Genomic DNA, 17,300 nt, shown 5'->3' with positions numbered 1-17,300 from the left:
GCAGGGGAGCATGCATCATGTCTGTAGCTACCGCTATCATCAGATAATGACATTAGTCATCATTAGCCTCTGTCTTGTCCATTAGGAGGATACCAGCAGCGGCATCCCTTCTCCCCAGCAGCAGCAGCATCACCCCCCATACAGGGGCAGCCATCTCCTTACTGGGATGCTGAGCGCCTATACTTAGCCCCTGCCTCTCCCAGGGATCAGGGTCCCTCCTGGCCCCGCCCCTCGCTGTGAGTGACGTGCCGGGGGGCGGGGCCTGTCAGTGTAGTCCCCGGGCAGCAGCAGCAGCGCAGAGTCACCTGCAGCAGGTGCAGAGCCGGCAGCATGCAGCATGGGCAGAGCAGGACACTGCGCCTGGTGCACGGGCAGAGGCTGCAGGCTGTGTGTGTGCTGGGCACCAGCCTGACCGTAGACGTCAATGGGTGAGCCCCCCAATCCCCAGGGTCCGTGTCCCCATGTCCGTGTGTGTGTGTATGTCAGGGGTCCCTGTGTGTGTGTGTGTGTGTGTGTGTGTGTGTGTGTGTGTGTGTGTACTGTATATGTGTGTGTGTCAGGGGCCCGTGTGTGTGTCAAGGGTCCCTGTGTGTGTGTGTGTGTACTGTATATGTGTGTACTGTATATATGTGTACTGTATATGTGTGTGTGTGTGTGTACTGTATATGTGTGTACTGTATGTGTATGTGTGTGTACTGTATATGTGTGTGTGTGTGTGTGTACTGTATATATGTGTGTGTGTGTGTGTGTGTGTGTGTGTGTGTCAGGGGTCTGGCTGCTCATCCTATCTCCTATTCTCTGTGCTTTATACGAGTTATTTATTGCAGGAGATTCCAGTATCATCTGGGCAGGACATGATGGGAACAGTAGTCCTATAAGGTCCATTGGGTGCTATAGGCGAGACCAGACTGTCATTCCTTTTAGTATGCCCCACTATAGGCTCTGGCTTCCCTTCCCAAATTACCTGGAGCCTATGGGCCAGATTCTCTAAGCTTCAAAAGTGATAAATGCAAGGGTGATAAACAGCCAGCCAATCAGCTCCTACCTGCCATGTCACAGGATGTGTTTGAAAAATGTCAGGTAGGAGCTGATTGGCTGGCTGTTTATCACGCTCTATTTTATCACTTTTGAAGTTTAGAGAATCTGGCCCATTATGTGTATAAATCTTGGCAGCTCAGATCTCCGGGTACCAACCTCTCTCTGTGTGGGACGTCGCCCCAATCCCTGTGTCCGAGTATCTCAGTCATAAGACTCCTAACAGTCCATGTTTTCCAGATCTTCTGGGGATCTTTAGGATGTGTCTGATAGGAAGGCATGCACCTGTGCCCAGCTCAGTGGTCTGGAAAACATGAATTGTTAGGGACCCTGAGGATACCCGGTCTGATACCCCTATTCCTGTGTTCCTGCCCCCACAGGTGACACCGTGTCACCCCCCTGTCCCCCCTGTCCATGTCCCATGCACTTCTGTCCCCAATAACTCCTGACCCCTCTACTCAGAGTCTTGGCATCAGGTTATAGCTAATGGGCAGGTTCCCTTAGTGGTGGACTGTTTGGGGTGACCCGTCAGTGACTGGCCGGGGTGTGCGTGGTCCTTCATATATAACTAATATGGACTATTCTTCTCATATCCAGACTCCTGTTCCCTGTTCTGCAGCGTTACTGCTTTTACTGATTTGGCAGATTACTGGTTATAATGCACAAGTGTCACTATATAACACATATGGGCGGCTGGTGTATTACAGAGAGTAACGCATCGGGGGGCTGGTGTATTATAGAGAGTAACGCATCGGGGGCTGGTGTATTATAGAGAGTAACGCATCAGTGGCTGGTGTATTATAGAGAGTAACGCATCGGGGGCAGCTGGTGTATTATAGAGAGTAACGCATCGGGGGCTGGTGTATTATAGAGAGTAATGCATCGGGGGCGACTGGTGTAGTATAGAGAGTAACGCATCGGGGGCTGGTGTATTACAGAGAGTAACGCATCGGGGTGGCTGGTGTATTATAGAGAGTAACGCATCGGGGTGGCTGGTGTATTATAGAGAGTAACGCATCGGGGTGGCTGGTGTATTATAGAGAGAAACGCATCGGGGTGTCTGGTGTATTATAGAGAGTAACGCATCGGGGGCTGGTGTATTATAGAGAGTAATGCATCGGGGGCTGGTGTATTACAGAGAGTAACGCATCGGGGGGCTGGTGTATTATAGAGAGTAACGCATCGGGGGCTGGTGTATTATAGAGAGTAACGCATCAGTGGCTGGTGTATTATAGAGAGTAACGCATCGGGGGCAGCTGGTGTATTATAGAGAGTAACGCATCGGGGGCTGGTGTATTATAGAGAGTAACGCATTGGGGCGGCTGGTGTAGTATAGAGAGTAACCCATTGGGGCGGCTGGTGTATTATAGAGAGTAACGCATCGGGGGGCTGGTGTATTATAGAGAGTAACGCATCGGGCGGCTGGTGTATTATAGAGAGTAACGCATCGGGGGGCTGGTGTATTATAGAGAGTAACGCATTGGGGTGTCTGGTGTAGTATAGAGAGTAATGCATTGGGGCGGCTGGTGTATTATAGAGAGTAACGCATCGGGGTGTCTGGTGTATTATAGAGAGCAACGCATCGGGGTGGCTGGTGTATTATAGAGAGTAATCCATCGGGGGACTGGTGTATTATAGAGAGCAACGCATCGGGGTGGCTGGTGTATTATAGAGAGTAACGCATCGGGGTGGCTGGTGTATTATAGAGAGTAACGCATCGGGGTGGCTGGTGTATTATAGAGAGTAACGCATCGGGGTGTCTGGTGTATTATAGAGAGTAACGCATCGGGGGCTGGTGTATTATAGAGAGTAACGCATCGGGGGGCTGGTGTATTACAGAGAGTAACGCATCGGGGGGCTGGTGTATTATAGAGAGTAACGCATCGGGGGCTGGTGTATTATAGAGAGTAACGCATCAGTGGCTGGTGTATTATAGAGAGTAACGCATCGGGGGCAGCTGGTGTATTATAGAGAGTAACGCATCGGGGGCTGGTGTATTATAGAGAGTAACGCATTGGGGCGGCTGGTGTAGTATAGAGAGTAACCCATTGGGGCGGCTGGTGTATTATAGAGAGTAACGCATCGGGGGGCTGGTGTATTATAGAGAGTAACGCATCGGGCGGCTGGTGTATTATAGAGAGTAACGCATCGGGGGCTGGTGTATTATAGAGAGTAACGCATCAGTGGCTGGTGTATTATAGAGAGTAACGCATCGGGGGCAGCTGGTGTATTATAGAGAGTAACGCATCGGGGGCTGGTGTATTATAGAGAGTAATGCATCGGGGGCGACTGGTGTAGTATAGAGAGTAACGCATCGGGGGCTGGTGTATTACAGAGAGTAACGCATCGGGGTGGCTGGTGTATTATAGAGAGTAACGCATCGGGGTGGCTGGTGTATTATAGAGAGTAACGCATCGGGGTGGCTGGTGTATTATAGAGAGTAACGCATCGGGGTGTCTGGTGTATTATAGAGAGTAACGCATCGGGGGCTGGTGTATTATAGAGAGTAATGCATCGGGGGCTGGTGTATTACAGAGAGTAACGCATCGGGGGGCTGGTGTATTATAGAGAGTAACGCATCGGGGGCAGCTGGTGTATTATAGAGAGTAACGCATCGGGGGCTGGTGTATTATAGAGAGTAATGCATCGGGGGCGACTGGTGTAGTATAGAGAGTAACGCATCGGGGGCTGGTGTATTACAGAGAGTAACGCATCGGGGTGGCTGGTGTATTATAGAGAGTAACGCATCGGGGTGGCTGGTGTATTATAGAGAGTAACGCATCGGGGTGGCTGGTGTATTATAGAGAGTAACGCATCGGGGTGTCTGGTGTATTATAGAGAGTAACGCATCGGGGGCTGGTGTATTATAGAGAGTAATGCATCGGGGGCTGGTGTATTACAGAGAGTAACGCATCGGGGGGCTGGTGTATTATAGAGAGTAACGCATCGGGGGCTGGTGTATTATAGAGAGTAACGCATCAGTGGCTGGTGTATTATAGAGAGTAACGCATCGGGGGCAGCTGGTGTATTATAGAGAGTAACGCATCGGGGGCTGGTGTATTATAGAGAGTAACGCATTGGGGCGGCTGGTGTAGTATAGAGAGTAACCCATTGGGGCGGCTGGTGTATTATAGAGAGTAACGCATCGGGGGGCTGGTGTATTATAGAGAGTAACGCATCGGGCGGCTGGTGTATTATAGAGAGTAACGCATCGGGGGGCTGGTGTATTATAGAGAGTAACGCATTGGGGTGTCTGGTGTAGTATAGAGAGTAATGCATTGGGGCGGCTGGTGTATTATAGAGAGTAACGCATCGGGGTGTCTGGTGTATTATAGAGAGCAACGCATCGGGGTGGCTGGTGTATTATAGAGAGTAATCCATCGGGGGACTGGTGTATTATAGAGAGCAACGCATCGGGGTGGCTGGTGTATTATAGAGAGTAACGCATCGGGGTGGCTGGTGTATTATAGAGAGTAACGCATCGGGGTGGCTGGTGTATTATAGAGAGTAACGCATCGGGGTGTCTGGTGTATTATAGAGAGTAACGCATCGGGGGCTGGTGTATTATAGAGAGTAACGCATCGGGGGGCTGGTGTATTACAGAGAGTAACGCATCGGGGGGCTGGTGTATTATAGAGAGTAACGCATCGGGGGCTGGTGTATTATAGAGAGTAACGCATCAGTGGCTGGTGTATTATAGAGAGTAACGCATCGGGGGCAGCTGGTGTATTATAGAGAGTAACGCATCGGGGGCTGGTGTATTATAGAGAGTAACGCATTGGGGCGGCTGGTGTAGTATAGAGAGTAACCCATTGGGGCGGCTGGTGTATTATAGAGAGTAACGCATCGGGGGGCTGGTGTATTATAGAGAGTAACGCATCGGGCGGCTGGTGTATTATAGAGAGTAACGCATCGGGGGGCTGGTGTATTATAGAGAGTAACGCATTGGGGTGTCTGGTGTAGTATAGAGAGTAATGCATTGGGGCGGCTGGTGTATTATAGAGAGTAACGCATCGGGGTGTCTGGTGTATTATAGAGAGCAACGCATCGGGGTGGCTGGTGTATTATAGAGAGTAATCCATCGGGGGACTGGTGTATTATAGAGAGCAACGCATCGGGGTGGCTGGTGTATTATAGAGAGTAACGCATCGGGGTGGCTGGTGTATTATAGAGAGTAACGCATCGGGGTGGCTGGTGTATTATAGAGAGTAACGCATCGGGGTGGCTGGTGTATTATAGAGAGTAACGCATCGGGGTGGCTGGTGTATAATAGAGTAACGCATCGGGGGGCTGGTGTATAATAGAGTAACGCATTGGGGCGGCTGGTGTAGTATAGAGAGTAACCCATTGGGGCGGCTGGTGTATTATAGAGAGTAACGCATCGGGGGGCTGGTGTATTATAGAGAGTAACGCATCGGGCGGCTGGTGTATTATAGAGAGTAATGCATCGGGGGGCTGGTGTATTATAGAGAGTAACGCATTGGGGTGTCTGGTGTAGTATAGAGAGCAACGCATCGGGGTGGCTGGTGTATTATAGAGAGTAATCCATCGGGGGACTGGTGTATTATAGAGAGCAACGCATCGGGGTGGCTGGTGTATTATAGAGAGTAACGCATCGGGGTGGCTGGTGTATTATAGAGAGTAACGCATCGGGGTGGCTGGTGTATTATAGAGAGTAACGCATCGGGGTGGCTGGTGTATTATAGAGAGTAACGCATCGGGGTGGCTGGTGTATTATAGAGAGTAACGCATCGGGGTGTCTGGTGTAGTATAGAGAGTAACGCATCGGGGTGTCTGGTGTAGTATAGAGAGTAATGCATCGGGGTGGCTGGTGTATTATAGAGAGTAACGCATCGGGGTGGCTGGTGTATTATAGAGAGTAACGCATCGGGGTGGCTGGTGTATTATAGAGAGTAACGCATCGGGGTGGCTGGTGTATTATAGAGAGTAACGCATCGGGGTGGCTGGTGTATTATAGAGAGTAACGCATCGGGGTGTCTGGTGTAGTATAGAGAGTAACGCATTGGGGCGGCTGGTGTATTATAGAGAGTAACGCATCGGGGTGTCTGGTGTATTATAGAGAGTAACGCATCGGGGTGGCTGGTGTATAATAGAGTAACGCATCGGGGGGCTGGTGTATAATAGAGTGTAATGCACGGGGGGAGGGGGTGTATTATAGAGAGTAATGCACCGGGGGAGGGTGTGTATTATAGAGAGTAACGCATCGGGGGCTGGTGTATTATAGAGTGTAATGCATGGGGGGAAGGGGTGTATTATGGAGAGTAACGCACCGGGGGGAGGGGTGTATTATAGAGAGTAACGCATCGGGGTGGCTGGTGTATTATAGAGAGTAACGCATCGGGGTGGCTGGTGTATAATAGAGTAACGCATCGGGGGGCTGGTGTATAATAGAGTAACGCATCGGGGTGGCTGGTGTATAATAGAGTAACGCATCGGGGTGGCTGGTGTATTATAGAGAGTAACGCATCGGGGTGGCTGGTGTATTATAGAGAGTAACGCATCGGGGTGGCTGGTGTATAATAGAGTAACGCATCGGGGGGCTGGTGTATAATAGAGTGTAATGCACGGGGGGAGGGGGTGTATTATAGAGAGTAATGCACCGGGGGAGGGGGTGTATTATAGAGAGTAACGCATCGGGGTGGCTGGTGTTTAATAGAGTAACCCTTCGGGGGACTGGTGTATTATAGAGAGCAACGCATCGGGGTGGCTGGTGTATTATAGAGAGTAACGCATCGGGGTGGCTGGTGTATTATAGAGAGTAACGCATCGGGGTGGCTGGTGTATTATAGAGAGTAACGCATCGGGGTGGCTGGTGTATTATAGAGAGTAACGCATCGGGGTGGCTGGTGTATTATAGAGAGTAACGCATCGGGGTGGCTGGTGTATTATAGAGAGTAACGCATCGGGGTGGCTGGTGTATTATAGAGAGTAACGCATCGGGGTGGCTGGTGTATAATAGAGTAACGCATCGGGGGGCTGGTGTATAATAGAGTGTAATGCACGGGGGGAGGGGGTGTATTATAGAGTGTAATGCATGGGGGGAGGGGGTGTATTATAGAGAGTAATGCACCGGGGGGAGGGGTGTATTATAGAGAGTAATGCACCGGGGGAGGGGGTGTATTATAGAGAGTAACGCATCGGGGGAGCTGGTGTATTATAGAGAGTAACGCATCGGGGGAGCTGGTGTATTATAGAGAGTAATGCACCGGGGGGAGGGGGTGTATTATAGAGAGTAATGCACCGGGGGAGGGGGTGTATTATAGAGAGTAATGCTCCTTCTACTGCAAACTGTAACAGATTTTTGAAGATGTACTAAGTCATGGAGAGAGATAAGGTAGTAGCCATCCAGCTGTTAACTGACATTTTTCCATATACATCATGTAACGACAGTTAGGGGCTGATTGGCTGGTACTTTATCACATTCCATAGAATAATTTGGCTGTGATATTGGAGGGTGACGGAGAGGTGCATCCCGGATCTAACCGCCCAGTGTGGTAGTAGCGTGTCAGTAAATTGCATGTAAGTAAGGATTAGGAGTCCGGAATGATGTGCAGAGCGGAAGTGTAAGGGTTATAAGGCGACAGTGACACAATGTGACAGTTACTGTGTTGTGTAACCAGCTATTTACCACAGACCCTTCCCGGCAGCTGCGAGGTGTGTGTGTGTGTGTGTGTATAGTAAGCAGCACGCATCCAGAGTGGATGCGGACAGCAGCGTATTGGTTCTGATCCAGGTATCGCAGTAACGTTAGGCTGGTACCATACAGACACAAGCACATAATTGATCCATGCAGAACTGCACCTGGCTCTGGTGTACTAGTGGTGCATGCAGTACTGCACCTGGCTCTGGTGTACTAGTGGTGCATGCAGCACTGCACCTGGCTCTGGTGTACTAGTGGTGCATGCAGTACTGCTCTAGCGTACTAGGGTGCATGCAGCACTGCATCTGGCTCTGGCGTACTAGTGGTGCATGCAGAACTGCACCTGGCTCTGGTGTACTAGTGGTGCATGCAGTACTGCACCTGGCTCTGGTGTACTAGTGGTGCATGCAGTACTGCACCTGGCTCTGGTGTACTAGTGGTGCATGCAGCACTGCACCTGGCTCTGGCGTACTAGTGGTGCATGCAGTACTGCTCTAGCGTACTAGGGTGCATGCAGCACTGCATCTGGCTCTGGCGTACTAGTGGTGCATGCAGAACTGCACCTGGCTCTGGTGTACTAGTGGTGCATGCAGTACTGCACCTGGCTCTGGTGTACTAGTGGTGCATGCAGCACTGCACCTGGCTCTGGTGTACTAGTGGTGCATGCAGTACTGCACCTGGCTCTGGTGTACTAGTGGTGCATGCAGTACTGCTCTAGCGTACTAGGGTGCATGCAGCACTGCATCTGGCTCTGGCGTACTAGTGGTGCATGCAGAACTGCACCTGGCTCTGGTGTACTAGTGGTGCATGCAGTACTGCATCAGGCTCTGGTGTACTAGTGGTGCATGCAGCACTGCATCTGGCTCTGGCGTACTAGTGGTGCATGCAGCAATGCATCTGGCTCTGGCGTACTAGTGGTGCACGCAGTACTGCACCTGGCTCTGGCGTACTAGTGGTGCATGCAGTACTGCACCTGGCTCTGGCGTACTAGTGGTGCATGCAGCACTGCATATGGCTCTGGCGTACTAGTGGTGCATGCAGCAATGCATCTGGCTCTGGCGTACTAGTGGTGCATGCAGAACTGCGTCTGGCTCTGGCGTACTAGTGGTGCATGCAGCAATGCATCTGGCTCTGGCGTACTAGTGGTGCATGCAGAACTGCATCTGGCTCTGGCGTACTAGTGGTGCATGCAGAACTGCATCTGGCTTTGGCGTACTAGTGGTGCATGCAGAACTGCATCTGGCTCTGGCGTACTAGTGGTGCATGCAGCACTGCAGGCTGCTCAGGTATGCTAGAGGCCCATGCGGCACCGCAGGCTGCTCAGGTGTGCTAGGGGTCCATGCGGCACCGCAGGCTGCTCAGGTGTGCTAGGGGTCCATGCGGCACCGCAGGCTGCTCGGGTGTGCTAGGGGTCCATGCGGCACTGCAGCTGGCTCGGTGTGCTAGGGGTCCATGCGGCACTGCAGCTGGCTCGGGTGTGCTAGGGGTCCATGCGGCACTGCAGCTGGCTCGGGTGTGCTAGAGGTCCATGCGGCACCGTAGGCTGCTCGGGTGTGCTAGAGGCCCATGCGGCACTGCAATTGGCTCAGGTGGGCTAGCGGTCCATGCGGCACTGCAGGCTGCTCAGGTGTGCTAGAGGCCCATGCGGCACTGCAGGCTGCTCAGGTGTGCTAGAGGCCCATGCTGCACTGCAGGCTGCTCAGGTGTGCTAGAGGTCCATGCGGCACCGCAGGCTGCTCAGGTGTGCTAGAGGCCCATGCGGCACTGCAGGCTGCTCAGGTGTGCTAGAGGCCCATGCGGCACTGCAGGCTGCTCAGGTGTGCTAGAGGCCCATGCTGCAGTTCATCAATCTGCAGGATGACTTTTACACTCCTCATATTGCAGATCTGCTGTAGCCCAGACAACCAATCGGCAACTTCCTTTCCTGCACAGACCTTGGCGACAGGTCATGTTTTCTAGATATTGTGCTTCTCGTTATATGATGGTGTTTATTCTCCCATGCACTGATGTCGGCGATAGTTGTGTCAGCATGTCTCACAGATGTATGTGATTGAGGGCTATGGACTGCGGCAGATTTGGGCTCGTTGCTTCAATGTTTATTTATTCTGTGTTGGCTGAGCGTAATGGGGTCACGGCAGCTGTGGTGTGAGGGAAGCGGAGCACCAGTGGGACAAGATGGCTTCTGTGGGTGGCCATCTTGTCTGACACACAGATGTCTGGGTAATGTACTCCTGGCTCCGATCACATGTGACATCTCCAGGCAACTGTTATTGAGACATAGGAGGAAATTACTAAGATGGGAGTTTTATTGAAGATGGAATGTTGCCCATAGCAACCAGTCAGATTCTGTCTATTAATTTCTCGAAGGTGCATAGGTGTAGTCATTACTGACATTTCCCAGGTCACCCAGCGTGTGCACAGGTGTACTCATTACTCACTGGCACATGTCCCAGGTCACCCGGCGTGTGTACAGGTGTACTCATTACTCACTGGCACATGTCCCAGGTCACCCGGCGTGTGTACAGGTGTACTCATTACTCACTGACACATGTTCCAGGTCACCCAGCAGGTGCACAGGTGTAGTCATTACTCACTGACACATGTTCCAGGTCACCCAGCAGGTGCACAGGTGTAGTCATTACTCACTGACACATCTCCCAGGTCACCCGGCAGGTGCACAGGTGTACTCATTACTCACTGGCACATGTCCCAGGTCACCCGGCGTGTGTACAGGTGTACTCATTACTCACTGACACATTTCCCAGGTCACCCGGCAGGTGTACAGGTGTACTCATTACTCACTGAAACATTTCCCAGGTCACCCAGCAGGTGCACAGGTGTAGTCATTACTCACTTCCGGCGTTCAAAATCCCGACCGCCGAAATCCCGACAAGGGGGGAAGTGGATCGCCCCCCCTTGCGGGCTCACTGCGCTCGCCACGCAGCGGGCCCGGTGCTTCGCTACGCTCGGCACGCTAATTTATTCTCCCTCCAGGGGTGTCGTGGACACCCACGGGGGGAGAAAGTGTCGGGATTCTAAACGCCGGGATCCCCTCCCGCCGGGATTTTAACTGCATCCCCTCCCAGGTCACCCGGCAGGTGCACAGGTGTACTCGTTACTCACTGACACATCTCCCAGGTCACCCGGCAGGTGCACAGGTGTAGTCATTACTCACTGACACATTTCCCAGGTCACCCGGCAGGTGCACAGATGTAGTCATTACTCACTGACACATTTCCCAGGTCACTCGGCAGGTGCACAGGTGTAGTCATTACTCAATGACACATTTCCCAGGTCACTCGTCAGATGCACAGGTGTACTCATTACTCCTTGACACATTTCCCAGGTCACCCGGCATGTGTACTGGTGTACTCATTACTCACTGACACATTTCCCAATATGTTTGAGAACTTATGGTGTAAACTTACCAATACTATTTAATTTCATTATGATCAATAGCTTCATAAGCTTTAATAATCATATATATTATTTCTAAAGGATGATTTTTGGTGATGCTCCCTTTTTCTCCCTTCATACTTAACCAAAATCGATAAATGGGGTACCATTTGAAAGATTAAGTTCTCCCCTTCTGATGAATTGATCATTTACAATTATACAATATTTCTTTTTTTAAAGTCAAATTAAAAAAATTACAATATCAATAATATATTATAATATCTATATATTTCCACTGCAGTATCAGATCAGTGTATGAAAAACATGAGGGATTCTACTCACTAAGATTAGAAGGACTGCTACATTACTGCCATTGCTGCTACCAGACCACTGTGCAGTCGATGTGCCCCCCAGCTGACACCTCAAACAGAGCCCGTTCAGCTACTTCTCCCGTCATACTTAACCAAAATCCATAAATGAGGTACCATTTGAAAGATTACATTCTCCCCTTCTGATGAATTGATAATTTACAATTGCATATTGTCAGGGCTATTTTTCAGCAGGCTCCAGCAGGAACTGAGGCCCTTATTCTAGTTCACTCTTTCTGACAAAATATTTCTTAGATGGACAAAACCATGTGCACTGCAGGTGAGGCAGGTGTTACTTGTGCAGAGATAATTAGATTTGGGTGGGGTTTTACACCTGCCTCACCTGCAGTGCACATGGTTTTGTCCATCTAAGAAATATTTTGTCAGAAAGAGTGAACTAGAATAAGGGCCTCCAGTTCCTGCTGGAGCCTGCTGAAAAATAGCCCTGCATATTGTATTGTTTGTTTTCAAATCAACGTTAATTCCTGCGTTGGGGCGTCACATAAATCTCCGCTGGAATTGTGCGTGTCCCCATGCATTGCATAACATGAGGAAGCAATAAAACCATAATCCTCATATAAATTTTTCTAGAATGTGATTTTTGGTGACGATCCCTTTTTCTGCCTTCATACTTTACCAAAATCCATAAATGAGGTACCATTTTAAAGATTTTGTTCTCTGCTTCGACTTGTTATTGTAAAATTGCACATTGTATTGTTTGTTTAAAAATCAATGTTAAAAACAGATTTTTGACAAGGTAAGCTCCTCCCATCCAGTTACCCCAGATACGCTCAGTGTATGAAAACATGGCGGTTTCCATGCGCTAATAACACCAGCGGTACTGGTACATTAACACCAGTGCTGCTACCAGATCACTATGCAGTCTGTTCGCCCCACCTGACACCTAAAACACGGGGCCGCTCAGCTACTTATAGCTCCTGCCACTCAGCCACGCTGTAGGACGCCTGCACGCGACACGCGGCCCCAGTCGGAGTCCGGCCGCTGACACCGCGCCCCTTCCGGCAGCAAAGCCCTGGAGCTCCGTGCAGCAGGTGGAGAACCGGCCACCCACGCTACACTCCTGATTATAAAGCCGCGGCTGGGGACTAAGAGTCGGGGCATACAAAGGCAGAAAGAAAGAAAGGCTGCTTACCTTCCGGACCACAGGTGCAGTCAGCAGTAGAGATCCTCTTTATACAGACCCTGACACATCCTTCCCTGTCTCTGCAGACCGGTCAATAACAGAGATTATGACCCCTCTTCTATAATAAGAGGGGAAGGGCTCCTCCTGAGGTATGTTTAAAATTTAAGGAAAAATACATAAAACCTACTAGGTGGCCCATACGGAAATAACAATCTCTATTTCTCCCATCCATAAATGAGGTACCGTATTACAGTTCTCCGCTGAACGCTTCAGCATCTCCCCATGTGTATGGGGCATCATCCCACTACAAACCACCAACCTCGCTATAAAAACTATTTTATTTTCATGCAAGATTTTCTCACGGGCCCCCTAGTTATTTGTAGTTACTATTAGTATTTGTACTTCAATATATAATATGATGATGATATGGTCAATGACCTACAAAAGAGTAGCCGGTCCGGTCTGTGGAAGGGGGTTAGCGTCCCCCCGTAGAGCTGAGGCTCCTCTCCGATGTCTGACCCAGCAGCTGTGAGCCTGTAATCCATGTGGAGCGATGCCTAGCAGCACCTGAGGGGGATCTTCAGTCATATGAGCGCTGAGGGATAGATTAGAATTAACCTTCTGTGGATTTGTATGGCTTACAGCGAAGAGCTTTCCTGGTACTGCATCAGAGTTAGCTCTTGTGCCCGGTGCAGACACTGCGGGATCTCTCATTGGGCTTCATTCAGACCTGATTGCTGGGAAAATGTGTTCTCAAAATGGGTAAAACCATGCTGCACTGCAGGTGGGGTAGATGTAACAGGTGCAGAGAGAGTTAGATTTGGGTGGGGTGTGTTCAAACTGAAATCTAATGTGCAGTGTAAGAATAAAGCAGCCAGTATTTACACTGCACATAAACAAAATATGTATATAACCCACCCAAACGTAACTCTAACTGCACATAAACAATAAATATTTATCACCGCCGGCTCTGAATACCGCCCAATGGTGTTATTTCCTATACAATAAGTGCACATATTCAACTGACACCCTGCACCCACCGTTAGAACCTCACTGGGTTTTTAAAGAGAGGTAGAAACGGTGGGTGCAGGGGGTCAGTTGAATACTGACCCGCGAGCTGGGATGCGAACAATCAGCACTGCTCGCCGTCACAGCTCGCTAAAGAGCATTAAATACTGCCCATTGTGTGACTCCTGCGGGTAACCCTGGTAACTGATTGCTCAGACTGCCAGTCCTTAACGTGTGGTATTGTCATTGGGGATCATGTTCTGTGCGCACATTACCCGTCTGGTGATCCGAGGGGCAGGCTACCGGCTGACAGATTTATGTGATTACAGTATTAGGGCTCTCCATATTTAGGCTGGGATGAGAGGCAGCAATGTCGGGTATGTGCTGGACGGCAGAGGGGTGAGAACAGGATCTGTCCATCCGGAGACTGTTACTGGAAATCTCTGGGGTCTGGGCAGCTGGAGAACAGACAGAGGGGGAGATTCTCTATGCAAGAAATGTGGTAAAAACCCCGTTATCGGGGTTTTTACCGCATTTTGGGATGCTGTAAGCATCCCCCGCCGGGTTAACGCGGCGGGGGGGCATCGCCAGAAAAATCTGGCGATGCCCCATAGAAGCCAATGGGCTTCTACCGCATCCCATCGCCCCCTCCTCCCTTACCTGTGTCCGGGCAGCGCAGTGCTGCCCGGACCTTTGACCTCCTCCCTGCACTGATCCTCTTCCGGGTGCAGGGAGGAGGAGAGCCTGGCGCAGCAGCAGCAGCGCCGGGTGTGGGAGGGAGGGGGGAGCCGCCGGGACCTGCTGGGACCCGGCGACTCTCACCGCAAAGGACAGCTCTTAACGCAAGAGCTGTCCTTTGCTATCATTATCGCATATGTTAGAACATATGCGATAATTATAAATGCGAAGGGGGGCGGAGATTCTTAGAGAATCTCCCCCAGAAGCTGCTACGCGTTATATTAATGTAAGGGTGAAGCAGTTTGCTGCAGCTGCTGGGCACTATTCTGCTGTAGTGGGAGCGCAGAGCACCACGCACGCCCCATAGTGACCGCATACAGGAGTCATGGCCACACCCCCCGTTATATAAAATGGGATGCAGTTAAGATCCCGGCGGTCGGGATCCCGGCGTTCAGAATCCCGACCGCCGAAATGCCGACACTTTCTCCCTCCTGGGGTGTCCACGACACCCCTGGAGGGAGAATAAAATAGCGTGCCGAGCGTAGCGAGGCACCGGGCCCGCTGCGTGGCGAGCGCAGCGAGCCCGCAAGGGGGGGCGATCCACGTCCCCCCCTTGTCGGCATTTCGGCTGTCGGGATTTCGGCGTCGGGATTCTGAACGCCTGGATCCCGACCGCCGGGATTCAATACTGAATCCATATAAAATGCATGTAGCCATATTGATCACTGTGCCTTATACCCAATGCAGGGGAATGCCTCTGATGAGCCCATAAGGATGTATGTATCTCCAATGTATCACCCCCCCTAAACAATGTAGCTACTGTATAATGTGGGTTAGGTGACATCAGGGAGATTGCTTACTCTGCAGGGAGAGAGGGAGATCGCTGGTATTTGAGGGAGTCTCCTGCACATTGCTGGGGGTAGGCAGCTATGATTTAGGGTCGGATGTATGAAGCCCGGTGTAGTGATAAAGTTGTAGGTGATAATGCAGCAGCAAATCAGCACCCAACTGCCATTTTTCAAATCCAGCTTATAACATGGTAGTTAGGAGGAGCTGATTGGCTGGGGTGTTATCCAATTTATCACTTCACCTGGCTTAATACATCTGCCCCTCAGTGTGTCCAGTCATGATGGGACTTCTCTCGTATTACCGTAGAATTATATATACATTCTGTCTGCCTGAAGTAGCTTTATTTCACCAAAGCCTGGATGTGCCATGCAGGTGATTCACCTGAGTGTGTTTATTATCATCTATTGTACATATATATATATTAAGCCAGATCTGTCACTCATCCCCTGTGTGTATAACGTTCCCGCCCAGCGTTCTACACAAACCCATCCCCCCCCCCCCCAGGGAAAAGACCAGTGTGATACACACCACCACCCCCTTGACATCACCTCCCCCCGCCCAGCCAGGGCTACAGTACACGCCCACCATCCACCATTACTCCACAGCCACCAGGTAACACCGCCCCCCCTACGAACCCCTCCCGCGATTCACGGCACCCAAGCAATTTGTTGACCCCCCCGTGTGAGGGGGGGGGGGCGGGTTAGGCTTAGCCTATGGGTGGGGGGTAGTGTTAGTCTTTGGGGGGGAGGGGGGGGGTAAGTGCTGCAAGGGAGAGTTGGTTTGGGGGAGTGGGTTAGGTAACTTGCTGTTCTCCTTTCCAGGGTCTCCGTATTGGGATCCTGGGGTTGACCTTTCACCTGCTGGTGTCCCTACCTTCCAGATATCATATGTATAACATGTACCACCGTTATTAATATATTTTTACAGTGACCCTGACTGTGGGTTCCACCGCTGCTCCAGAGATTCCACCCCGTGTTTTCCTGGTCTCTCTCTTTAATGTTACCCCTCTGTCCCGTACACAGGGGGTCTCCGGTGGGCTGTGCGTGGTTCAGCATGCAGACCAGTCCCAATGTTGAGGCTAAAGTTCTCAGTGGTGAGGTGGAGAACCAGAAAGTGGTCAACGGAGAGAAGTTGTGGCCACTGTCCAGCAAGACCCTGGTGGAGCTTACCGTGACGGCGCCAAGCACAGAGACCAACGATGTGAAGGTGAGCATGGAGCCCGGAGGGGGCCGGTAATGACTCGCTACATGGGTCCATGCGGTTGTGTGTATGCGGCTCGCGGTAACGTCCTGGCATTTATTGTCCTGCATGTGTTTCTGCAGATAACCTTCTCCTACTTCAAGAAGGGGTCAGACGCGCCCGTAGACAAATCCGGTATCTACCTGACAGGTGTCGGTAAGTCTCCCAGAACATTCAATGAGAATGGGGTCCCTGCTAGGTCACATGTCCTCTTCAGGTGGGTATACATCCAGCGTGAGGAGAGAGAGGAGGAGACGAAGGGGATGCACTGAAGAAAGAGAATGTCTAGAGAGAGAGCGAGGTAAGCGCGGGCCCGGACAAGGGCGCAGCTGCGGCCAGTGCTTGGCCTCGCCAATACAAGGTTACGTTTTGTGGGGTTTATTTACTAAAGATGGGAGTTATATTGAAGATGGAATGTTGCTATAGGCAACCAATCAGATTCCATCTTTTATTTTCTAGAAGGTGCTAAATGAATATTAGATTCTGATTGGTTGCTATGGCAACATCCCATCTTCAGTAGAACTCCATCGTAGTTAATAAACCCCTCTGACTGAACGGTGGGGGGGGTGTGTGTGTGTGTGTGTGTGTGTGTTTATTCCCTCGCCTTCCTGCAGGACGTGTCATAGACCAGGACGTCCCAATTCCAGGGAACTGTAAATCGCCTGTCAGGCCGGGCCCAGGAATATCCCTGCACACGGGAGGGGAATCTCCTGTGTCACTAGAATGTGCACTAGTGCGCGAGCCGGCCGCTTCCCACAAATAACCCGGCCACGTGGGCCCGCACTGTAACGGACACCTGTACAAGAATAAATCACTATAGCCGACTATATTTAAGACTCGTGCTAAATTAGAAGGTGGTGTAGTAGTATGGCGCCTACCGGGGGGGCTTTCAGTATCTTGGAGGCTTCTGACAGGAGTGCGC

The 17,300-nt window shown here is 50.9% G+C and overlaps 1 protein-coding gene across 1 annotated transcript in view; it reads left to right on the top strand.

Moving 5' to 3' along the window:
- Positions 1-251: 251 nt before the first annotated feature.
- The window catches only part of LOC146041986 (protein-arginine deiminase type-2-like), a 33,711-nt gene continuing 16,662 nt past the window's right edge, over positions 252-17,300 (top strand). The window contains exons 1-3 of the mRNA XM_083161874.1: positions 252-428; positions 16,162-16,345; positions 16,462-16,534. Coding sequence (XP_083018000.1) covers positions 331-428; positions 16,162-16,345; positions 16,462-16,534 — 355 coding nt within the window. The 5' untranslated portion in view covers positions 252-330. The remainder of the gene's footprint in view (positions 429-16,161; positions 16,346-16,461; positions 16,535-17,300) is intronic.

This window comes from Crinia signifera, chromosome 19 (genome assembly GCF_055691185.1).
Source record: "Crinia signifera chromosome 19, ASM5569118v1, whole genome shotgun sequence".
Classification (NCBI taxonomy): Eukaryota; Metazoa; Chordata; class Amphibia; order Anura; family Myobatrachidae; genus Crinia; species Crinia signifera.
Note: the sequence above shows the minus strand (reverse complement) of the source record. Positions and strands in the feature narration are given on the sequence as shown.